The sequence below is a fragment of the Narcine bancroftii genome, chromosome 1 (genome assembly GCF_036971445.1).
Source record: "Narcine bancroftii isolate sNarBan1 chromosome 1, sNarBan1.hap1, whole genome shotgun sequence".
Classification (NCBI taxonomy): domain Eukaryota; kingdom Metazoa; phylum Chordata; class Chondrichthyes; order Torpediniformes; family Narcinidae; genus Narcine; species Narcine bancroftii.
Window position 1 is genome coordinate 108,774,263 of NC_091469.1, and position 25,011 is coordinate 108,799,273.

Genomic DNA, 25,011 nt, shown 5'->3' on the forward strand with positions numbered 1-25,011 from the left:
ACTTTTGTGTTTTTATTGAATGTGAGAATTCAATTTAAATTTGAGTCATTAAATAAATTTGATAAATGTTTAGCATTGAGAAGGGCAACTTAAAACCATCATATCTGCTTTGTTCTTCCACAGTCCATAGTCCTATCCATAGCCCTACTCTGATGTGAATTTTTAAAAATAATATTTTATTTTTCATACTGTGAACCATATCAACCAAAATATATACAAATGTTTCTCATTAAATTTACACAGTGGCATTTTCTCCCCTTTTTTCCCCCCTACCTTCCCTCTACCCTTCCCACCCACCTCCAAAACCAATACATATTCAACATATACAATACAATAAAACCATTAAACAATGTCATCACACAATGAAAAATAAACAAGAAAAATGTGTCATCTAGTTTTACACACTGGATCAAGTCGTTTTGTCTTCTTATCATTTTAGGGGGTGGAGGTCCGAGGCAAGCCCTCTCTGTTATGTTCCATGTATGGTTCCCATATTTGTTCAAATAATTTGACTTTATTTTTTAAATTATGTTATTTTTTTCCAGTGGAATACATTTATGTATTTCCATGTACCATTGCTGTATTCTCATGCTCTCTTCCATTTTCCCAGTTGACATTTTACATTTTTTTGCTACTGCTAAGGCTATCATAATAAATAATTTTTGCGCTTTATCCAATTTGAGGCCTAATTCTTTACTTCTTATATTACTTAGAAGAAAGATCTCTGGATTTTTTTGTATGTTATTTTTTGTGATTTTATTTAATATCTGATTTAGATCTTCCCAAAATATTTTCACTTTCATACATGGCCAAATTGCATGTACTGTTGTTCCCATTTCCTTCTTGTAGCAAAAACATCTATCTGATAATGTTGGATCCCATTTATTTAACTTTTGGGGTGTGATATATAACCTGTGTAACCAATTATACTGTATCATGTGTAACCTTGTGTTTATTATATTATTCATAGTTCCAGAACATAGCTTTTCCTATGTTTCATTTCTTATCTTTATATTTAAATCCTTTTCCAACTTTTGTTTGGGTTTATAGCTTGTTTCATCCTTTTCCTTATCTTGAGGCTTAATGTACATGTTCGTTATAAATCTTTTAATTATCATTGTGTCTGTAATCACATATTCAAAGCAGCTTCCTTCTGGTAATCTCAGTCTGTTTCCCAATTTATCCTTTAAATAAGCTTTCAGTTGATGATATGCAAACATTGTACCATGAGTTATTCCATATTTGTACTTCAACTGTTCAAATTATTTCTCTAAAATCAATTTTCTATTCTTTTAATTCCTTTTCTCTCCCATTCTCTAAAGGAAAGGTTATCTATTGTAAAAGGGATTAGCGGATTTTGCGTCAATAGTAATTTTGGTATTTGGTAATTCATTTCTTTCCTTTCTAAGTGAATCATCTTCCATATATTGAGTAAATGATGCAGTACTGGTGAGCTTTTATATTGTACCAGCTTTTCATTCCACTTATAAAGTATATGTTCCGGGACCTTCTCCCCTATTTTATCTAGTTCTATCTTAGTCCAGTCTGTTTTTTTCCTTGTCTGGTAAAAATCTGATAAATACCTTAACTGTGCTGCTCTATAATAATTTTTAAAGTTTGGTAACTGCAAACCACCTTGGTTGTACCTCTCTGTTAATTTATCTAACGCTGCCGAACAATAAAACGCCTGGAGAGGATGGATTCCCAATAGAATTCTATAAACATTTATAGAATGTTTTATAGAATTCTATTGGGAATTCCCCCCTATTGGGTTTCCCCCCTTCCCACAAGAATTTCCTTATTATTCTCTTAAGTTCATTAAAGAATTTCTCTGTAAAGGGAATTGGTAATGATTGAAATAAGTATTGTATCCTTGGGAAGACATTCATTTAAATGCAATTTACCCTCCCTATCAACGTTAGTGATAATTCTTTCCAATGCTCTAAGTCTTCCTGCAATTTCTTTATTAGTGGCTGATAATTTAATTTGTACAGGTGGCTTAAGTTATTATCTAACCTCATACCTAGGTATCGGATTGCTTGTGTTTGCCATTTAAATGGTGATTCTTTTTTAAATTCTGTATAATCCGCTTTGCTCAATGGCATCACTTCACTTTTATTTGTGTTGATCTTGATATTTCTCCATACTCCTTCAATTCCTTATATAATTCTTTCATTGATATTTCTGGTTCTGTTAAGTATACTATGATGTCATCTGCAAATAATCTGATTTTATACTCCTCCTCCTTTATTTTTATCCCTTTTATTTTATTTTCTGGTCTTATCAGTTCTGCCAATGGTTCTATTGCTAAAGTGAACAGTGAGGGGGATAATGGACATCCCTGCCTAGTTGACCTACTTAATTTAAATTGGTTCGATACATATCGATTTACTGTTACCTTCACCAATGGTCCATTATATAATGCTTTAATCCAATTAATATATTTTTCTGGTAGATTGAACCTCTGTAATACTTTAAATAAATAATTCCCTTCTACTCTGTCAAAGGCTTTTTCTGCATTTTACTGTTGGCTTCTTATTTCTTTGAACTGCATGAATTACATTAATAAATTTACAGACATTATCCGCTGTTCGTCTTTTCTTAATAAATCCAGTTTGATCTTGTTTGCTAATAATTTTGCTATTATCTTATAATCTGAATTAAGTAGAGATATTGGTTGATATGATGCTGGTGTTAGTGGATCCTTCCCCGTCTTTGGTATTACTGTAATTATTGCTGTCTTACATGAATCTCGTTGTCTACAACAGACAACAGACTCGCCAAGGCAAATAGCCCCTTTGGAAGACTACACAAAAGAGTCTGGAAAAACAACCAACTGAAAAAACTCACAAAGATAAGCATATACAGAGCTGTTGTCATACCTACACTCCTGTTCGGCTCTGAATCATGGGTCCTCTACTGGCATCACCTACGGCTCCTAGAACGCTTCCACCAGCGTTGTCTCCGCTCCATCTTCAACATTCATTGGAGCGACTTCATCCCTAACATCGAAGTACTCGAGATGGCAGAGGCCGACAGCATCGAATCCACGCTGCTGAAGATCCAGCTGCACTGGGTGGGTCACGTCTCCAGAATGGAGGACCATCGCCTTCCCAAGATCGTGTTATATGGCGAGCTCTCCACTGGCCACCGTGACAGAGGTGCACCAAAGAAGAGGTACAAGGACTGCCTAAAGAAATCTCTTGGTGCCTGCCACATTGACCACCGCCAGTGGGCTGATATCGCCTCAAACCGTGCATCTTGGCGCCTCACAGTTCGTCGGCCAGCAACCTCCTTTGAAGAAGACCGCAGAGCCCACCTTACTGACAAAAGACAAAGGAGGAAAAACCCAACACCCAACCCCAACCAACCAAATTTCCCCTGCAACCGCTGCAACCATGTCTGCCTGTTCCGCATCAGACTTGTCAGCCACAATCGAGCCTGCAGCTGACGTGGACATTTACCCCCTCCATAAATCTTCGTCCGCGAAGCCAAGCCAAAGAAAGAAAAGAAAGACATGAATCTAACAAGTTTTCTGTTTCTTCTATCTGGTTCATTACTTCCAGGAGAGGAGGAATTAATAACTCTTTAAATGTTTTATAGAATTCTATTGGGAATCCATTCTCCCCAGGCATTTTATTGTTCAGCAGCTTTTTTAATATATCCTGTACTTCCTCTATTTCAAATGGTTTTATCAGTTTGTTTTGTTCTTCTTCTTGCAATTTTGGCAGTTCAATTTTAGCTAAAAATTATTCTATTTCGTTTTCTTTCCCTTTGTTCTCAGTTTGGTATAATTGTTCATAAAATTCCTTAAAGTTCTCATTAATCTCCCTTGGATTATATGTAATTTGTTTGTCCTTTTACCTTGATGCCAATACAGTTCTTTTAGCTTGTTCTGTTTTAAGTTGCCAGGCTAATATTTTATGTGTTTTTTTCTCCTAGTTCATAATACTTTTGCTTTATTTTCATTATGTTCTTCTCCACCTTAAACGTTTGTAATGTTTCGTATTTTATTTTTTTAGTCCGCCAATTCTCTCCTTTTTGTTATATCATCTCTTTTTACTAGTTACTATCTCCCTTTCCAACTGCTCTATTTCTCGATTGTAGTCCTTTTTCATCTTAGTTCCATAACTTATTATCTGCCCTCTAATGAAGGCTTTCATTGCATCCCATAATATAAATTTGTCTTTCACTGATTCCGTATTTATTTCAAAATATGTTTTAATTTGGCGTTCAATAAACTCTTTAAATTCCTGCCTTTTAAGTAGCATGGAGTTTAACCTCCATCTCTATGTTCATGGTGGGATGTCCTCCAGTTCTATTGTTAATAACAGGGGTGATTGGTCAGATAGCAGTCTAGCTTTATATTCAGTTTTCCTAACTCTCCTTTGAATATGGGCTGACAACAAAAACATTTCAATCCTAGAGTATGTTTTATGCCTACTCGAATAATATGAGTATTCCTTCTCTCTTGGGTGCTGCCTCCTCCATATATCCATAAGTTTCATTTCATGCATTGATTTGGCCACTTTATACTTTTTGCTCGTCTTTTGTCCAGTTTTATCCAACATTGGATCCAAATTAAGGTTAAAATCCCCTCCTATCAATATATTCCCTTACATATCTACAATCTTCAAAAAAATATCTTGCATAAACTTTTGATCCTCTTCATTAGGTGCATAAATATTGAGCAAATTCCAAAATTTTGAATATATCTGACACTTTATCATTACATACCTCCCTGCTGGATCTATTATTTCCTCCTCTATTTTGATTGGTACATTTTTATTAATTAATATAGCTACACCTCTAGCTTTTGAATTATATGTTGCTGCCGCATCGTTTCCTACCCAGTCTCTTTTTAATTTGTTAGATGTGTTTTCTGCACAAATGCTATATCTATTTTTTCTTTTTACAGTAAATTTAATAGCCTCTTCCTTTTAATTTGGTTATGTATTTCATTAATGTTTATAGTCATATAGTCAACGTGGCCATCTCATATCCTGTTTATCTCATATCCTCATTTCCGCTTCCTCACCACCACCATCCCCCTTTTCCCCATTTTAATCTCTCAGTTTTCCCTTTTTAAACTCAATGTATGACAACACATTTAAAACATAAAATACTCTAACAACTCCCACATCCAATATTCCCTTAACCCCAAATATCACCCCCCCTCTCTGAGTTGCCCCTTATCCCTTGCAGGGTAACCACAACTCCTCTTTCCATTTGGATTCCGAACCTGCTTGCAAGCGTCAACTGATTTCACAGTGACAGTTATTCTCCCCCCCAACCCCACCCAGAAAACACCTTTTTTTACACATATTTCCTTTCTTCCCTTCTCTTTCCCTTCTTTAGTTCTTTACATCTTTATATATGTTTTATTGCCGTTCTTCATTCCTGTTACATCTCTTCATCTCTCCTTCTGTCTTGCAAGCGTTCTGCAAATTCTTGTGCTTTCTCCGGATCCGAGAACAGTCTGTTTTGCTCCCCAGGGTTAATATTTTAAGCACCGCTAGATGTCTTAACATAAATTTATAACCTTTTATCGATAGGATCGATTTTGCTGTATTAAACTCCTTCCTCTTCTTAAGAGTTCAAAACTTTTGTCTGGGTAAAAAAATATTTGTTGACCCTTGTATTCCAATGGTTTATTTTCTTCTCTAATTTTATTGCTTGCCTGCTCCAGTATATTTTCTCTTGTTGTATATCTCAAACATTTTACTAAAACGGATCTTAGTTTTTGTTGTAACTGTGGTTTCAGGGCTAGTGTTCTGTGTGCCCTTTCTATTTCCATTCCTTCCTGCATTTCTGTAATTCCCAGGACCTTTAGGATCCATTCTTTTATAAATTCCTTCATATTTGTGCCTTCTTCATTTTCCTTTAGGCCCACTGTTTTTATGTTGTTTTGCTTACTATAATTTTCCAACATATCAATTTTCTGAGCTAACAACTCTTGTGACTTTAACTTTTTTATCACTTTCTTCAAATTTTCTTCTTAAGTCATTCACTTCCATTTCTACAGTTGTTTCTCGTTCTTCCACATTTTCTACTCTTTTCCCTATTTCTGTTATGACTAGCTCTAATCTTTCCACTTTATCTTCTGTTCTTTTCACTTTTCTTTTAATTGCACTAAATTCTAATGACAACCATTCTTTTAATGCTCTTATTTGTTCTTGAAAAAAAGCTTTATCTATATTCTGTCCATCTGTTTTACCTTCTATTTCTCTGTGAAGATCCTGGTCTTCTTCTTCCTCTTCTTCTGTGTCTGTACCTGTGTTTGTGTCTTCTTCTCTTCTTTGTATCTGTATCTCTTCTGACTTTCTGATGAGTTGCTTGTCTCACTTTGTCGGGCCTCTTCTTGCTTGCCCTCTTGCTGTTTGGCCCTCTTCTTCTGAGCTGCTCATCTGAGCCTCCTGCTGCTGCTCTTCTTACCTTTCACTCCCTCTCCTGCCGCTTTCCTCTTCTTCCAGCTGAGAACTCTGGTGTCGGGCATCCCTCAGCTGATCACGCTGTGGTTGCCCGCTCTTCAGCTGAGCCCCCCTCCTATCATTGTTCTCCTTCTCCTTAGTTTGCCCACTGTGCACTTTTGTTTGGCTCAGAGAGCCATTTTTGCAGTCCAGCGGTCAGGGGGTCACGACTCCTCGGAGATCGGGCGCTCTTCTCTACCACGGCTCCCTGTTTCTTCGTTCAGGTAAGGCCTACTCTTTTCTTTTCCGGTGTCTTTTCTTCTTTTTTTCCCCTTTGTTTTTACTTTTTCCTTCTTGGGTGACATTTTCTTTCTTTTCTCTACAACTTTATCTTTTATTTCTTATATTTTGTATTTATTGAACTTTGTCCTTTCTTCACTTTTTTTTTCTGGAGAGGGCTGGTATTACCCTACCGGCCACTACTCCATCACATGACTCCTCTTTTTTTTATTTTTTTATTTTTCACACTATGAACCATACTGACCAAAATACACACAAACATTTCCCTCTTGAATATACACAGTGTCATTTTCTCCTCTTTTCCCCCCTCCCTTCCCTCCCTCCTTCACCCCCCCCTCCCCACCCACTCAATGCTCAACCTATATGATACATTAAACCCATTAAACAATGTCATCACACAATGAAAATAAACAAGAAATTTGTGTCTTCTACTTTTACATACTGGGTCAGATCATTTCGTCGTCTTCTCCTTCTGTCATTTTAGGCGGTGGAGATCCACGGTAGGACTTCTCTGTTGTGTTCCATGTACGGTTCCCAAATTTGTTCGAATACTGTGATGTTATTTCTTAAATTATATGTTATTTTTTCCAATGGAATACATTTATTCATTTCTATGTACCATTGCTGTATTCTCAGGCTATCTTCTAATTTCCAGATTGACATAATAAATTTTTTTGCTACAGCTAAGGCTATCATAATAAATCATTTTTGTGCTCCATCCAAATCGAGGCCAAGTTCTTTACTTCTTATATTACTTAGAAGAAAGACCTCTGGATTTTTTGGTATGTTGCTTTTTGTGATTTTATTTAATACCTGATTTAGATCTTCTCAAAATTTTTCCACTTTCTCACATGCCCAAATTGCATGTACTGTTGTTCCCGTTTCCTTCTTACAACGAAAACATCTATCTGATACTGTTGGATCCCATTTATTTAACTTTTGGGGCGTGGTGTATAGCCTGTGTAACCAATTATATTGTATCATGCGTAACCTCGTGTTTATTGTATTTCTCATAGTTCCGGAGCATAGGTTTTCCCATGTTTCCTCTTTATCTTTATGTTTAGATCTTGTTCCCATTTTTGTTTGGGTTTACAGCTTGTTTCCTCGTTCTCTTTCTCTTGCAGTTTGATATACGTGTTTTTGATGTGACTTTTAACTCCCTCCGCTTGTTGGGGATGAAAACTGCATTGCTGCACCATTAACATCCCGAGGGTGCTTAGAAATTAAATTAATCTTGAAATGTTCCAGTGGAAAAACCATTCTTTCTGACAAAGTTGGACTTGTAACAAGGTTATGGATTAAGAAGGATGAACCGTCAGATTGATGCGATGTCCTGCTCATTGGCTGATATGTGTGCTGTGGGTTTGCAAATGTATATTGTGTTGCTCACACTGCTAGAACAGTACATTAATGCACTGAGACTGAATGCTTGCTTGCAAAATCTGCGTATCTTTATGTTTTGTCCTAAGTTATGGTTATCAGGGGAGATTAAAGGTCATATTTCTGGATCACACAATGACCTTGAATATGTGGGTTTTTACAACCTGAATCTTCACCCTGTGAATTGTTTTTCAGAAGTTCGATGTGAAAATTTGACGTGGAGTTTGTTCCCAATATGGTCTTATTCTGTGGCCAAGCAACAGAAAAATCAATGTAAGAAATGGCGAACCTCTTTAATGTTATCAAATTGACATGGAAAATCTGCAAAAGCTGATATGGTGAAAATTGGTAAAAAGGGTGTCAGAAGTAAAACTCCACGATTAGTGAAAACATGGAACTTGGAGGAACTTAGGTAATTTTTGATGTTTTAACCAATGTACATTGAAGTGTTAGAGATGAATAACACACCTTTCATTACGAGATCTCCAGGCTCAGTTGTGCTGATTTCTGCAACAAATGAAAATGCAAAGGTTCATCATGACTGACTGAAGGAAGCCAACAGCTTGGACATTGACAGAGCTGCCAAATTATGGATTTTGTAGACATACGTACAGGACAATAATAGGGCCTTTCAGCCCATGAGCCCATGCTGCCCAATTACACCCAAATGACCTTCAACCCCAATACATTTTGGAGGGTGAGAGGAAACTGGAGCCCCCAGGGAAAATCCACGCAGACACGGGGAGAACGTATAAATCTCTTACAGACAACACAGGATTCAAACCCTGCTCCCAATTACTGGTGCTGTGTCAGCATTGAGCTAACCGCTACGCTAACTGTGCCACCCTCTCTATAAGGTGGTATTTAATCCAGACAGCTATGCTGCTTCGATCCCATCTCATTTCCTGTGCATGCTCCATTAATCACTGTTCAAAAGAAAGTCGATGGGTCACAAATCTGGTGCCAAGTGCTGTATAAAACTGTCCAGTGAACATGGTCAAATGTTTCACCAAGTTCTCAATAAAATCTTTGTTTCTTCACCTCTGTATATATGATATGGGCAGAGCCCAGAGGCAACTTGGATGAGATTGGTATCCATGTATGGGCAGGTTTATGTTATATATTTATGTTATTTATGGCATGGTAGAACGCAATTCTGGCCATTCCATGCTACCCAATTACACCTAATTAACCATGCACTTTTGAAGGAAATCGCATAGGCACGGTAGAACATACAAACTCCTTGGACACAGAGGAAGATTTGAACTGGGTTGCTGGAGCTGTAATAGCATCATACTGACTGCTATGCTAACCGTGCCCCCCCCCCCCCCCCCCTGTATATTGCAGGGGTGGATGCTGGAACCTTTGTTCTTTGCAATATGTAGAAATGATTTGGATGAGAGGAGAGGGGCCCTGATGAGTGAGCTGCAGACAGCATCTTGGTAGAGCAGTGGATAGTGATGAAGGCTGGCTGAGGACACAACTGGTCGGAGAGCAGCTGGGAAGCTGTGTGGTGTGGTGGCAGGAGGAATTTAATTCAGGCAAATATGTTGTTCAGCACTTTTGGAATTTGAATTCTGATGGGGCATAGAGAGTAAATGACAGAAGAATTTAGGAGCTTTGATGCACAGAGAGGCCTCGGGGTGGAGTCCATACCTCCTGTAGAGAGCCATCACATGTGAATGGAGCAGTGTAAATGGCATTAACATCTTCCCTTCAGAGGCTGAAGCATTGAGTGCAAGAATTGCGCTATCATGTGGCCCGTTGTATGAAACATTGGTTGGACCAAACCTGGACAAGCCATCCTGCTTGCCACGGTGCAGGAAGAAGTGGTGGAAATGGAGGGAATGCAGAAGAGATTCACCGGGATGTTGCTTGGATAGAAGGGTATGGTTATAAGAAGATCAGAAAGGCTGGATTTATTTTCACTGGAAAGTTTTAAGCTGTCAATTAACCTAGAGTGGCAGAGTAGAATAGATAGAGAAAGATCAAGGAGATGATCGATGCTTTCAGGAGGACCAATAACAACCACCCACTACTCCACATCAATGACCCTATAGTGGAGAGCACCAGGTTCCTTGGAGTTCACTTAACTAGTGACCTATTGTAGGCACAACATCTCTGGAAGGTGCAACAGTGACTGCACTTCTGAGAAGACTGAAAGCAGGCAAGGCTACTGGCCACCATTATGTCAACCTTCAAAAAGAGTTTTATCGAGAACATCTGGCTACATCACAGTATGGTACGGTTGCTGCAGAGAAATGGATTAGAAGTCAATCTACCATAAGAGTAGCAGCGAGGATCACTGAAGTCTCCCTCTCCCTCTCCCCTCCCCCATCCCCCATCGATGTGATCTTCTGGGATCAGTGTCTGATGAGGCTGTGCAAAATCACTGAGGACCCTTTCCACCCTTCACACAGCATCTTTCAACTACTCCTATCAGGAAAGAAATGCAGCAGTCTCAAAGCCAGCATCACCAGGCTGAGAAACAGTTTCTTCCCACAAGCAGTGAAAATGTTGAATGACCAAAGGAACTGCTCACACTAACCATCTGGGACTCTCACATTTACTAAATAAATATTTATTCATTTATTTATTTGTATTTCTGAATACTTTTCCTGCATATGTATTTTTTTTGTCTCTATATGTGATATGTCTAGTTGTGTGCTTGCATGTTTTGCACCAAGGACCGTTGTTCCGTTGGGTTGTACTTGTGCCATCAGTTGACAATAAACTTCACTTGAGAATTAAAGGCCACAGATTTAAGGTGAAAGGAAGATTTTTAATGGAGATCTGATGGTACGTTTTCAACACAGAGGTTGGAGGCCATGTGAAACAAGCTGCCAAGGGAGATGTTGGAGGTGGTTGCAAGGTTTAAAAGGCATTTGGATAGATGATTGGACAGGAAAGGTGGGGAGGGATGTAGGCCAGATTGAATAAGAGGAGATTATGCTTGCAGACCACAGGAACAAAATGGCACAAATAGTCCAATATGGGCTACATAATTCATGATTCCAAAATTAATACCATTTTAGTCCAGAAAAAATTGCAAAGTGCAGTTGCAGAAACCTTGAGCAGCAGGAGAAACAGGAGGTACTTATTGGATCAGGCAGTGTCTGTGGGAAGGGATCGTCAGTCAATGGTTTGGACCAAGATCCTTTCTTGATATTGGGCCACTCAGGAGGCAGAGAGCACGGTAAATCTGGAGCATTTCAACTGATCACATGCCACCTTTACTTGGCATGAAGGATGTTTAATCTCTGTACATCTCTGGCCATTTGAGGAGTACAACAAACACACATCAGTCTGGCATGGGTTTGTCTCTCTTTATCTTAATAAAGAGAAAGCACCAGGCTTGCAAAATGAACTTGGCCCAGCAGAGTGGCCCCAAAGGCAGGGGGAATTCCCAAAGGCAGGGCAGACATCCCAAAGGAGGGGACGTACCCAAAGGCAGGGCAGACATCCCAAAGGAGGGGACATTCCCAAAGGCAGGGCAGACATCCCAAAGGAGGGGACGTTCCCAAAGGCAGGGCAGACATCCCAAAGGAGGGGACATTCCCAAAGGCAGGGCAGACATCCCAAAGGAGGGGACATTCCAAAGGAGGGGACATTCCCAAAGGAGGGGACATTCCCAAAGGCAGGGCAGACATCCCAAAGGAGGGGACATTCCCAAAGGCAGGGCAGACATTCCAAAGGAGGGGACATTCTCAAAGGCAGGGCAGACATCCCAAAGGAGGGGACATTCCCAAAGGCAGGGCAGACATCCCAAAGGAGGGGACATTCCCAAAGGCAGGGCAGACATCCCAAAGGAGGGGACATTCCCAAAGGAGGGGACATTCCCAAAGGCAGGGCAGACATCCCAAAGGAGGGGACATTCCCAAAGGCAGGGCAGACATTCCAAAGGAGGGGACATTCTCAAAGGCAGGGCAGACATCCCAAAGGAGGGGACATTCCCAAAGGCAGGGCAGACATCCCAAAGGAGGGGACATTCCCAAAGGCAGGGCAGACATCCCAAAGGAGGGGACATTCCCAAAGGCAGGGCAGACATCCCAAAGGAGGGGACATTCCCAAAGGCAGGGCAGACATCCCAAAGGAGGGGACATTCCGAAAGGCAGGGCAGACATTCCAAAGGAGGGGACATTCCCAAAGGCAGGGCAGACATCCCAAAGGAGGGGACATTCCCAAAGGCAGGGCAGACATTCCAAAGGAGGGGACATTCCCAAAGGCAGGGCAGACATCCCAAAGGAGGGGACATTCCCAAAGGCAGGGCAGACATCCCAAAGGAGGGGACATTCCCAAAGGCAGGGCAGACATCCCAAAGGAGGGGACATTCCCAAAGGCAGGGCAGACATCCCAAAGGAGGGGACATTCCCAAAAGCAGGGCAGACATTCCAAAGGAGGGGACATTCCCAAAGGCATGGCAGACATCCCAAAGGAGGGGACATTCCCAAAGGCAGGGCAGACATTCCAAAGGAGGGGACATTCCCAAAGTCAGGGCAAACATCCCAAAGGTGGGGGGATTCCCAAAGGCAGGGCAAACATCCAAAGGAGGGGGAATTTACAAAGGCAGGGGGAATTCCCAAAGTCAGGGCAAACATCCCAAAGGAGGGGGCATTTCCAAAGGCAGGGCAGACATTCCAAAGGAGAGGGCATCTCCAAAGGCAGGGCAAACATCCCAAAAGAAGGGGCATTCCCAAAGACAGAGCAAATGTCCCAAAGGCAAAGCTGATGTCCCAAAGGCAGACCAGATGTCCCAAAGGCAGAGCAGATGTTTCAAAGGCAGGACAGATGTTCCAAAGACAGACCAGATATCCTGAGGCAGGGAACCATTCCCATATTCAGGGGAACTGATGATATCCCAGAAGTCACAGGGTCAAGCAGCTTCCTCCACCTGTCCAGAAGCAACTGACGACACACCTAGAGCCAAGTGTGGGATGTCAGTGGCAAGGCAGAATGTGCAGGCCAAGATTGAACCACAAACCTGTCCCCAAACTCCTCCATTCCAGATGGCACCAAACCCTGTTCAATCCTTTTCTCTGCAGCTTCTTCATTCAGCCTGGGAGAGGGAAGCATGAGTTTGTGAAGGAGGATGTCCTGGTGGTTGCATAACCAATTGAGATGTGTTGTTGAGCAGTGTCCTCAAGCTGATGTTGTTAAATGAGGCTTATATGTATCACCATCGATGCTAGCCACTCAATGAAGCTGATTGAATTTGTAACGGCACTGGAATTAGGAACATTGGTCCTCCCTGCTCTTATTAATCTGCATTGTCATTCCCTCTGTTTTTCGCTTCATCTGGCTATGGCCAAGAATTATTTTTCTTCAAGACACTCAGGACAGTTCACTTCCTCTACTGACATCTCACACTTTCCTTTGTGTCAAGCCTGGCATCGACACTAAGCTAACCAGTATGAACAGTGGGCAGGTCAATGCCAACCCAAACCCTTCCTTCAAGTTACATGGATTGAAAAGTAAACCAATCTTTCTAGAGGGCACTTTGCCTCCCGTCATTTCAGGCATGATGAATTTCCTGTCTGCCCTTTAATGTTCTGGGAAGATGTTGAAGTGTCGTCATAATGTTCCACCCTCTGCTACTGAGCTGTGACATGGTGGCTGTCCACCTCACTGTGTAGAGACCACAGGCATTACTAACTAACCAAGCCTGAGCTGGGGCATCCAGGAAGCTGCAGATGACCCCAGATTGTAGTTCTGGTTTCCTGAGGTCAGACAGTTCCATGGAGGTTCCTTTATTGTCCAATATGTCATTTTCATAAAGCCACACAGAGGAGCTCCATGAATCCAGTGTCACTGTCAACACAAGGAAAGGAAGTGACAGAGAGTCCCCCTTAGAGACCAACCACCTCCTCTGATGTCCCCACCTCCTGTACCTTATGTCCAGTCTGGTGCTGAACTTGAGCTCCGGATATTTGAAACTCCCTCCTTATCCCTTGGTTCCCAATCCTAGAAATGATCAGGAAGCCATCAGTGTCTGAGGACCTTCAGGAGTCATGCTTGCCATCAGCACTCTTAGGGATCTTGGTTTCCACAAACCACTCTCCAGCAGCTCATCGCCTGGGTGAGCCCCTCACTGGTCCACTGTTGTAGTCGCCCACTCTGTAGGGACCTTTCCCAGGCTTCTCCTTCTCAGTGGGGTTAGTAGGTGTTCTCCTGTTCTGTGGCTCTGCACCGGTCTGCTGCTCACCCACAGCCTACACCCCTCATGACTTGGGCTGCTGAACATGGGCACTGCCATTCTTGGCATGGACCCTTGTGGGTTATCCAATGTTTAAATAAATTCCAAACCTAATGCAGTCTCAGAAGATTACTGTGATTGGTCATTTGGATCAAAGGGACAATGCTTGTCTTAATAATCTAAATATCTTCTTAAAACAGCTTCACAACCTTTTTTGCAGCATTGAAAATTAATTTAAACAGGTTTAGAATTTACTTGGAATCTTCATTTGAGCATGCTGACATAAAAATGCCATCTGCTGCCTCTTGTCATCAACATATCGCTGAAATGTCATGTAGAGCATCACTGGACCCCAGATGAGGGGAACATCACTTCACAACTTACCTTGGAACTCGATTGATTCAAGGTCTATGATGAACTGATCAAAGAACCAGTCTATGTATACACATTGATACCTGTGAGGCTTTGCTGGAATATTTACTCAATGGTTTCTGCAACCTTAGCCAAATTCTTTCTGTTCCCTTTGAATAGAAGTACACACTTCACCTCTAGACTTCCAGATCTGTGAAGAAAACCAGGGAAGGGATCATTAATTTCAGTGTCATATCTAATTTCCCCATGGTTCTCCCCTTTCTTGACTCCTGTGGAGTAGGTCAGCCATTAATATTCAGGACAAGCCCTCACTGTCCCCCAAGGGTTCTGGATAAAGGATCGTGTACCTGTACCTCACTTTCTCTTCTTTTGCACTAATTTTTAAAAAAAATTATCTTGATATTTGCACCTGTCGTGGCTATCCCTCGAGGTTGAAGATGATGGACTTTTTTCCATTAATCTATTTATGGGCTCTCAAGTGGCTTATGAGTCCAATCTTGACTTTGAAAGTCGCATTTAGGACAGGTTGTTCAAGATGGAAGATTGGGCTTTGATTGTTGTTGCCTCTCTTTCCACTTTCTTCTCTTTTCTTCTAGTTCTGTACATCTATTGGCTTTGAAAGTTGCTGTTCCTTCTCGGTGATGATTTGCCAGAGTTTCTTGTCCTTGGCATTGGTTTCCCAATTATCGATGTTGATGTTACATTTCTTCATGTTGGATTTTAAGACGCCTTTTATCTCTTTTGTTGTCCACCTGTTTTATGTTTGTCTTCTTTAAGGTGGGAGTAGAAGATTTGTTTCAGCAGATGTTCATCTTCCATCAGAACAACATGACTGCTCTATCTTAGTTGGTTCTTAATGACATAGGCTTCAATGCCTGTTATTTTTGCTTCATTTAGCATGCTGACGATAGTTCTTCTTTCTTCCTAGCTGATATTTTTGATGTTTCGAAGACAGCATTGATGAAATGTTTCAAGTGCCTTCAGATGTCAGTATGTTGTCCAGGTTTCTGATGCAAACAGAAAGGATGGGATCACCACTGCTTTTTACACTAATGTTTTGTGTCCATTCAAATGTCATGATCACAAAAGATTCTTATTCGGAGACATCAAAAAACTGTTCCAGCACATTTAAGACGACGTTGAATCTCATCTTTCAGGTCGACATTGGAAGAGAGGTAACTTCCAAGATATGGAAAGTGGTCCACATTTTCCAGGGTTGTTTTACCAAATTGAATTGATGGTTCTATCCAATTTGTCTCAATTGGTGACAGTTGATGGATGATTTGAGTCTTCTTGGAATTGATGGTAAGTCAAAGTTTCACGTATGCATAGTGGTCAAAATCTGTTGTAGGTGGTATTCTGAGAAAGTTGCAACACTGTTGTCATCTGCATATTGGAATTCAATGAGGAAACTCATGGATTTCTTGTTTTTGGACTTGAGATGGGCAAGATTGAAAAGTCTGACATCAGTTCTGTAGACAATTTCAATTCCTGGCGGTAGATCATCCTTAATGATGTGGATAATTGCTGCCATAAAGATGGTGAACAAAGTTGGGGCAATCATACATCCCTGTTTCACTCCAGATTTGACTTGAAAAGGCTCACTGATACTCTTGCTGACCATGACTGTGGCAAACATGCCATCGCAGTGGAGTCTCAGGATTCGAATGTACCTTCTAGGATATCCATAGGTGGATAGGACATCCCATAGGAGCTCCCTTGATACTGAGTTAAAGGCTTTGGTGAGGTCGATAAATGCCGTATACAAAGGTTGAAGTTGTTCACCTATTTTTCTTGCAGTTGTCGCATTGTGAAGATAATATCAATCGCTCCATGTGATGGTCTAAAACCAGCTTGTGTCTCTAGAAGGATCTTTTCAGTTAAAGGCTTGAACTGGTTCATGATGCGACTGAGGATCTTTCCTGCTGTTGCTAACAGGGAAATTCCACATTCGGATTGATCACCTTTCCTTTTGTAAATGGTAATGATGGCTGAAACTCTAAAGTCTGCATTTATCCAGGTCTTGATGAGAAGTTGATGCAGTTGGTAATGAAGCAGGTTATCTCCAATTTTGTAAACCTCTGCTGGTCCAGCGGCCTTATTGTTTTTCAAGGTTTTGATACTCCCTTGACTTCTTCAAGTGTTGGTATTATGCTTAGGGAGTTGTCAACCGGCTGTTTTGGAATGTTGTTCATCACATTCCTGTCAAATGAGATGGTTTGATTTAGAAGATAATCAAAGTGCTCCCTCCATCTGGAATTGATCTCAGCATTGCTCTTCAGGATGGTTGAACCATCTTTGCTTTTGAGAGGGACTTGACTGTGAGTACATGGTCCAAAAATAACTTTAGTTGCATTAAAAAAGCCTCAATGTCATTAGCATCTGCTAGTTGTTGGATTTCCTGAGAATTCTTCCTCCACCATTCATTTTTCAGGTTTCCGGTGCTCTTCTGGACTGTAGTCATGCGTTCCCGATAACATTTTCTTTTGGTAGCCAATTATTGGTCATTTTGTAAGATAATTAAAGCTTTTCTCTTTTCATCGATGATTTGTTGGAGTAGTTTATCATTATCATTGAACCAATCCTGATTTTCTTTTGCCCTGACCCAAAATGTTTCTTTACAGGAGGTGATGATAGCATTCTTCAATTGATTCCAGTCTTCTTCAGATGGTGGGATTTGTTGAGGCATTTGTTCTTGGAGATATTGTTGGAACTTCTGTACATGGCTGATGTCTTGAAAGATGTCAACATTGAATTTATTAATAGTGTTCTGATTTTGATGTTTCCTTTTGGGCCAAATCTTCATTCTCATGGTGGACGAGAAGAGCCGATGGTCTGTCTAGCACTTGTTGGCACCAGTAACAGCTCTTGTGATCAGTACATCTTGTTGATCCTGAGATCATATGATGATGTAGTCAATGTGGTGCCAATGCTTGGAGCGTGGATTCTGCCAGGAGACTTCCTGTCTATTTTTATGGCGAAATAGGGTGTTTGTAATCCCAAGGTTGTGTTCAGCACATTTGGTGAGGAAAAATATTCCATTTGTATTGACTTTGCCTACTACCTCTTTGGTTGTTATTCTAGTCCGGTGCCTATGATCTTTCCCGACTCTGGCACTGAAGTCTCTCAAGAGAACTATCTTGTCATTGTTGGGAACAGAGGAAAGGACGTAGTCAAGTTGGGCATAGAAGTTCATCTTTACTTCATTTTCCATGTCTAGAGTTGGAGCAGAGGCGCTGATGATGGTGGCATGTTGGTTCTTGATGAACTGGATTCACAGAGTCATGAGACGTCATTAATTCCCAATGGCTTCTCTGTCAGCTTCTGAAGTAGGGTGTTTTGGACGGTAAAACCTACTCCATGGATTTTCAGTTATTCAGGATCAAGACCTTTTCAGAAAAAGGTATATTGATCTTTCTCTTCTTTTAGTTGCTCTTCTCCAGCTCTGCGAGTCTCACTCAGACCAACAATGTCAAAGTTGAATATTTTGAGTTTCTGGGCAACAAAGACAGTTCTTCTCTCTAGTTGGTCTGAGTTTGGGTTATCCATCAGAATTCGTCTATTCGAAATTCCAATTTTCATAGTTTCACTTCTCTCTGTTTTTCTGTTTTTCGACCCCATGATGATAATTCCTCTGGACACAGCTTTCCATGGAGGATGGGGTGAAACAGACTATTTTTAGGGCACATTTTCTAGCCCCCTCCCAGTTCAGGGTGAGCAGATTGCTCAGACGTGAATAGTGCTGCTGAACAAGTCTTCTGCTTCTGTCCAAAAGTTGAGTGACTGAATCAAGTATTCACCACTTTTATGCCGGTTCTTGGGTTGGAGCTTCCAGCCATCATATTGCCTGCTCCTATCACCCTCCCCCGATGGCTGAAAGACAAAGAAATAGCCCACCGAGTGAAGATATCTGTGAGTGAATTTGTTTAATGTTGCACCCCAAGAAACAAATCAACCAAATAGTTCCAATGGCATGTAAACCATGACAATTGGAGGTGATGGATTTGTTGCAACCTTCATCCACCTTCACAGCCATTGAGTTCAGAATAACTTCATCCCCCTGTTCCACCGTTGAGGACTTGGATTGTTCTTTGTCAGGGACCTCACCCTTGTCCTTACCATCATGGGTGGTCCTACTGGGGGCATAGCTCCAGACGTCATCACTCTTGAGATCTCAGGACCACACAAGCTTCACCACAATAAGGTGACAATCCTCGGAGAAGTTGCACTTGTAATGCTGTCATAAAACAACACATTTCATGATATGTTCATGAGAATAAATTCTGATTCTGATTCTTCTGAGGCATCCTTCAGTAAAAGCATGGAGTTCTTGTCATTTGCATCTCATCAGGAGGCTGACAAAATTTCATGAAATTGTACATTGCCCACTATCCCGTGGAAGACTCATTCTAGTTTATAGTAAACCCACAGAAATGTTGGAGGAACTCAGCCGATCTTGCACTGTCCATAGGAGGTAAAGATATATAATCGATGTTTTGGACCTGAGCTCTTCTTCTCACACCTTGAAGAAGGGGTCAGGCCCAAAATGTTGGTTGTATATCTTTACCTCCTATGGGTGCTGTGAGACTGGCTGATTTCCTCCAGCATCTCTGTGTTTTTACTGAAGCGCCTGCAGACTTCCATATTTCACCTCATTTTTGTTTATCTCAAGCTTTATGATTCAGTGAATGCAAAAACCCACACACTGGGAAGATTACTATCTAGTGATGTCACTCTGTGGGATGAGATTATCGGAACAACGTGCTCCAGTGAAGACTGCTGAGAAACTTCACGCTCAACTGTGAATAATCACAGACAGCCACAGAACCTTAGAACATTACAGCACAGAAACAGGCCTCTTCGGCCCTTCTTGTTTGTGCTGAACAATTTTCTTTTTGCCTAGTCCCACTCACCTGCACGCAGTCCATAGGCCTCCATTCCTCTCCCATCCATGTACCTGTCCAAATTCTTAAAAATGACCCCACATTCACCACTTCAGCTGGAAGCTTGTTCCACACTGCCACCACTCTCTGTGTAAAGAAGTTCCTCCTCATGTTCCCCTAAACTTTTCCCCTTTCACTCTTAATCCGTATCCTCTCATTTGTATCTCACCTACCCTTAGTGGAAAGCCTAGCTACATTTATTCTGTCTATCCCGCTCATAATTTTAAATACCTCTATCAAATCTCCCCTCTTTCTTCTACGATCCAGGGAATAAAATCCTAACCTGTTTAACCTTTCCCTGTAACTCAGTTCCTGAAGTCTGGACAACATCCTCGTAAATCTCTGCACTCTTTCTATCTTATTGATATCTTTCCTGTAGTTAGGTGACCAAAACTGCACACAAGACTCCAAATTTGGCTTCACCAATGTCTACAACTTTAGCATAACACCACAACTCTTGATCTCAAAATTCTGATTTATGAAGGCCAATATATCAAAAGGTCTCTTTACAACCCTATGCATCTGTGATGCCACTTTCAGGGAATTATGAATTTGTGTTTCTAGCTCCCTCTGTTGCACTGCACTCCTCAGTGACCGACCATTTAGTTTGTTTGTCCTTTCTTGGTTTGCCCTTCCAATATGCAGCACCTCATTTAGCCATTCTGGAATGATTAACTTTGATCAGGTAATCCGGAAGCTGATCCTGGGAGAGATACCAGCCCAATCTGCCAATGGAACTTTACAGGTGGGGCAAGGTCGATCTCGATGATGGATTTAACTGATTTCAGTGGAGAATATAATCTGATGTGGTAAAATATCCAGTGTAATCTCTGTTCATTGACAGAGAATTTTCATTGATCAAAATTACCATTAGTTTTACTCAGTAAATTATTTGTAATTTGATTTTAAATGTTTTCTATCAATCTGTACATCTGGAAAATGCTGATCTGTCCCCTTTGCATTTTCCCTCACCTTTCACCTCCTATTAAGGATAATCTTTTTCATTCTGAGGTTACCTAAACTAAATCTAACCAAATCTGTACCAGTAAAATTAAGAGCAGTTTAATTTCCTTCCTGGAATATGCTCTTTCTGATTAAATGCTATTCATTGCAAAGGGTCATGCAGTTTTTAAGAGCAGAATAATGGCTTCAAAGGTGTTTAATACCTATTTTACCAGGGGCTTTACAAATCAAGCTGTGAATATAAAACTCTGCAATCTAGAGAAGTATTGGATAGGAAAATTAAAGGACATACTTGAATTCAACAACTTGTGCATGACTGAATTGATTTCCCATGTCTGATTTTGAAAACACTGCTATCAGCTGTAATCAACGGGAAGAAACATACTGTTGCATTTTTTAAGAAATGTTGCACAATAACAGACCTTCTGGACAACAAACCCATGTCGCCCAATTACACCTAATTAAACCTGGTAGGTTTTGAAGGGTGGGAAGAACCAGAGCACACAGAGGAAACCCATGCAACACGGAGAGAATGTACAAATTCCTTACAGACAATGATGGATTTGAAGCCGGGTCGTTGAGGCTGTAACATTTTCACCACAACCGCTACACTAACTGCGCCACCCAAGTTCTGAAGTATTCTTTAAACAAAGGGAGTTTCTGTGAAATCTCTCTTTGACATAGGTTTGTTCAAGGTCAAAGTTCCTGTAGTCTTATGGTATTATGATCCTTCAGGTTTTAATATCCTTAGGATGCTTTTTAAAAATTCTGTCAGAAAGGATGTAAATGTCAGTGGTATAAGGAAATGAAAACTGCTAGTGGAAAGAAGTGAGTCATGTTGCCTTTGGGTGCAGCAGCCTATAGATCAGATAGAAAATTGGGTGTGGTGTTGGCAGGTCAAAGGTATTCATATAAGTTATGAGGCAATGCATTTTCGGGAACATAAGTACAGGTTGGACATGTATAGTAAATGGTTTGGCAGGAAGGAATGTTGCTGAACAGAAAGATATTTTATTCAAGTCCATAGTTTCATGAAAGCATTAAATGTCATTGAAGTGGTGACAAGGGCATGTGGCACGATTGCCTTCATTGGACGGGCCATAGAATATGTGTTGGGACATTGTGTTGCACCTTCCAAACACTCATGAGTCCACCCTGTAGGGGGCATGTGGTTGCATTAGAGGGAGGGCAGAGGCAATTTACCTGGATGTGAGATGTATCGGGGTGGGGTGGGGTGGTGCATAGTTAGGTCAGGGCAAGCTTGTTTTCCTTGGCGGGAAGATGACTTGGTGGAAGTATATGTGATAGGGTAGAGAGATAAAATGGTTTTACATGTTGAACTACAAAAAAACATGAGAGGATTAGTTGAAGGTGAGAAGGATTTTTAAATAAGAACTCAGGGGTCAGTGTTTTTTTTTAAGGGGAGTACCAGAGAAGGGAGTGGAATTAAGGCATAGAAGGATCTAATTTGGGTGCAGGCAAACAGGATTGGAGTCAGTAAGTAAACAGTTGGCAGGGTTGATGGACCAGATTCAGTTTCAATTTAATTTAATTTAGAAATCAAGTTAATTATGGAGAAGGATAAGTCTGGGCCTAGAGTCGAGAAAGGCCAATTTTGAGTAAATGAGAAAGGATCTAGAATGCGTGGATTGGGATGTTGTTTTTGAGTAAGGATATGTGAGGTAGGTAGAGAATATTCAAAGGTGAAATTTTGAGAGTACAGAGTTCATATATTCCTGTCAGGATTAAAGGCAAAGTTTGCGGGCATAGGGATATTGGGGATCAGGTTCGGAAGAAGAGAAAGGGTTTACATCAGGTATAGGCAACATGGAGCGATAGACAACAGACTCGCCAAGGCAAATAGCGCCTTTGGAAGACTACACAAAAGAGTCTGGAAAAACAACCAACTGAAAAACCTCACAAAGATAAGCGTATACAGAGCCGTTGTCATACCCACACTCCTGTTCGGCTCCGAATCATGGGTCCTCTACCGGCACCACCTACGGCTCCTAGAACGCTTCCACCAGCGTTGTCTCCGCTCCATCCTCAACATCCATTGGAGCGCTTACATCCCTAACGTCGAAGTACTCGAGATGGCAGAGGTCGACAGCATCGAGTCCACGCTGCTGAAGATCCAGCTGCGCTGGATGGGTCACGTCTCCAGAATGGAGGACCATCGCCTTCCCAAGATCGTGTTATATGGCAAGCTCTCCACTGGCCACCGTGACAGAGGTGCACCAAAGAAAAGGTACAAGGACTGCCTAAAGAAATCTCTTGGTGCCTGCCACATTGACCACCGCCAGTGGGCTGATAACGCCTCAAACCGTGCATCTTGGCGCCTCACAGTTTGGCGGGCAGCAACCTCCTTTGAAGAAGACCGCAGAGCCCACCTCACTGACAAAAGGCAAAGGAGGAAAAACCCAACACCCAACCCCAACCAACCAATTTTCCCCTGCAACCACTGCAATCGTGTCTGCCTGTCCCGCATCGGACTTGTCAGCCACAAACGAGCCTGCAGCTGACGTGGACTTTTTACCCCCTCCATAAATCTTCGTCCGCGAAGCCAAGCCAAAGAGGCAACATGGAGCAAATGAGGAACTTGAGGAACATAAAAAATGTCCAAAAAAACCTCAAGAAAGAAATCAGGAGAGCTAAAAGAAGACATGATGTTACTTTGTCAGACAACGTGAAGGAAAATCCTAAGGGTTTCTACAGATATATTAAAAGCAAAAGGATAGTAAGGGACAAAATTGGTCTCCTTGAAGATCAGAGTAGTTGGCATTGTATGGAGCCAAAAGAGTGGGGAGATCTTAATTTTTTTTTAATCAGCATTCACGCAGGAAACAGGTACAAGAGTTGTGGGAAGTAAGGAAAGCAAGCTGTGAGGTAATGAAACCTACACAGATTAAAGATCTTGCTGTCTTCAAGCGAATAAGGGTGGATAAAAATAGCAGATGGAGACAAGTGTGAGGTGTTTCATTTTGGAAGGACAAACCAAGAAAGGACATGCATAATAAATGGTCGGGCACTGAGAGAGCTATAGAACAAAGGGATCTGAAAATACAGATTTTTCCACTAAAGGTAGGTGAGATACAAACTAGAGGGCATGGGTTAAGGGTGAAAGGGGAAAAGTTTAGGGGGAACATGAGGGGGAACTTCTTCACACAGAGAATGTTGGGAGTGTGGAACAAGCTGCCAGGTGAGATGGTGAATGTGGGCTCAATTTTAACATTTAAGAAGAATTTGGACATGTACATGGATGGGAGCAGCATGGAGGGCTACGAACTGGGTGCAGATCAGTGGAACTAGGCAAAAAAAAATGGTTCGGCTCCCAAATGACATTTTGACACAGCAACACTATAGCAAATTATAATATTTTGCCAGTTTGTTCTTGAAAAAAATCAACTCATCTTATCATCTTAGCCTGTCAGGAAGGTAACAGCAAATTGTTGGGCAGATTCAATTGGAGAAGGAAGATAAAACTGGGAAGGAAAATAAAGGACTGATCAGTGGAGATATTGATGTGTGTCAGGAGAGAGGAAAGCTCCAATGGAAAAATGGAAATAAAGAATAAACTTTCAGAAGGAAATCCTTTGAAGTGGCTTTCAGTGGACCATTCTTATCTGATTTGCTAGTACGAAGAAATCCATTGAATTTCTTGTTGCCAAGTTTTCTTGTGTGATATGTTTAATATATGGAAATTCCCACTGTAGCAAGCATACCTTTCACTAGAATTTGCACCTACAAAAGAAAGAAAATATATTTATTGTGGCTGTTAAGTTGCACTGTGAATTCTATCTGTAAATCTGCAAGAAACACACACCTGAAAGGCATTTCTCCTTTATACATTGTACATTTCTTTTCAACATTTAAGGAGGCCATTTGGCCCACTGACTGTTTCCTGGCTCTCAATTCCAATGCTCCACTTATTTTTCTGTTTCTTATTCTCTCCCATCGAACCTGAAATCTTCTCTCACCCACCTGAACCAGGCACATCTATAGTACCCAATTCACACAATGCCCTTTACATTTTTGACATGCGGGTGAAAACCATGGCAGTCCAGATAGAACGTACAAATTCTGCACATGGAGATAAGTATATGAAAGTTCAGTAACTGGGAGCAAAACAGAACATAGAACATTACTGCACCAGACAGGCCCTTAGGTTAAACTTACTCCACAACAACCCAACCCTTCCCTCCCTCACACCCATAACCCTCTATTTTTCTCACATCCATGTGCCAATCTAACAGTCCCCATTGTACCAGCCTCCACCACCACCCCCAGCAAGATATTCAGTTGCTTTCTACACCATCACCGTTTTGTTCATCAACTTGTGGTTTATTCCCTCACTGCTGGTAACCAGCATATGATTTCAGTCATGATCAATAGACAAGGTCCTTACCGTTGGTCAAAATGATTACTAATACAATGCCTCCAACTGCAAGAT

The 25,011-nt window shown here is 41.2% G+C and overlaps 1 protein-coding gene and 1 long non-coding RNA gene across 3 annotated transcripts in view; one reads left to right on the plus strand and one right to left on the minus strand.

The window, feature by feature from the left end:
- Positions 1–25,011, plus strand: part of ythdc1 (YTH N6-methyladenosine RNA binding protein C1) — a 116,601-nt gene that overhangs the window by 80,389 nt on the left and 11,201 nt on the right. Inside the window, exon 18 of one of the 2 annotated variants that reach the window (XM_069936149.1) lies at positions 8,286–9,130. The exons of the other annotated variant lie outside the window; for it this stretch is intronic. Coding sequence (XP_069792250.1) covers positions 8,286–8,306 — 21 coding nt within the window. The 3' untranslated portion in view covers positions 8,307–9,130. Of the gene's footprint in view, positions 1–8,285; positions 9,131–25,011 lie in introns of those variants that run through there. 2 annotated transcript variants of the gene reach the window in all.
- The window catches only part of LOC138762417 (uncharacterized), a 53,748-nt gene continuing 37,113 nt past the window's right edge, over positions 8,377–25,011 (minus strand). Inside the window, exon 3 of the long non-coding RNA XR_011356909.1 lies at positions 8,377–8,597. This is a non-coding gene — a long non-coding RNA (uncharacterized lncRNA). The remainder of the gene's footprint in view (positions 8,598–25,011) is intronic.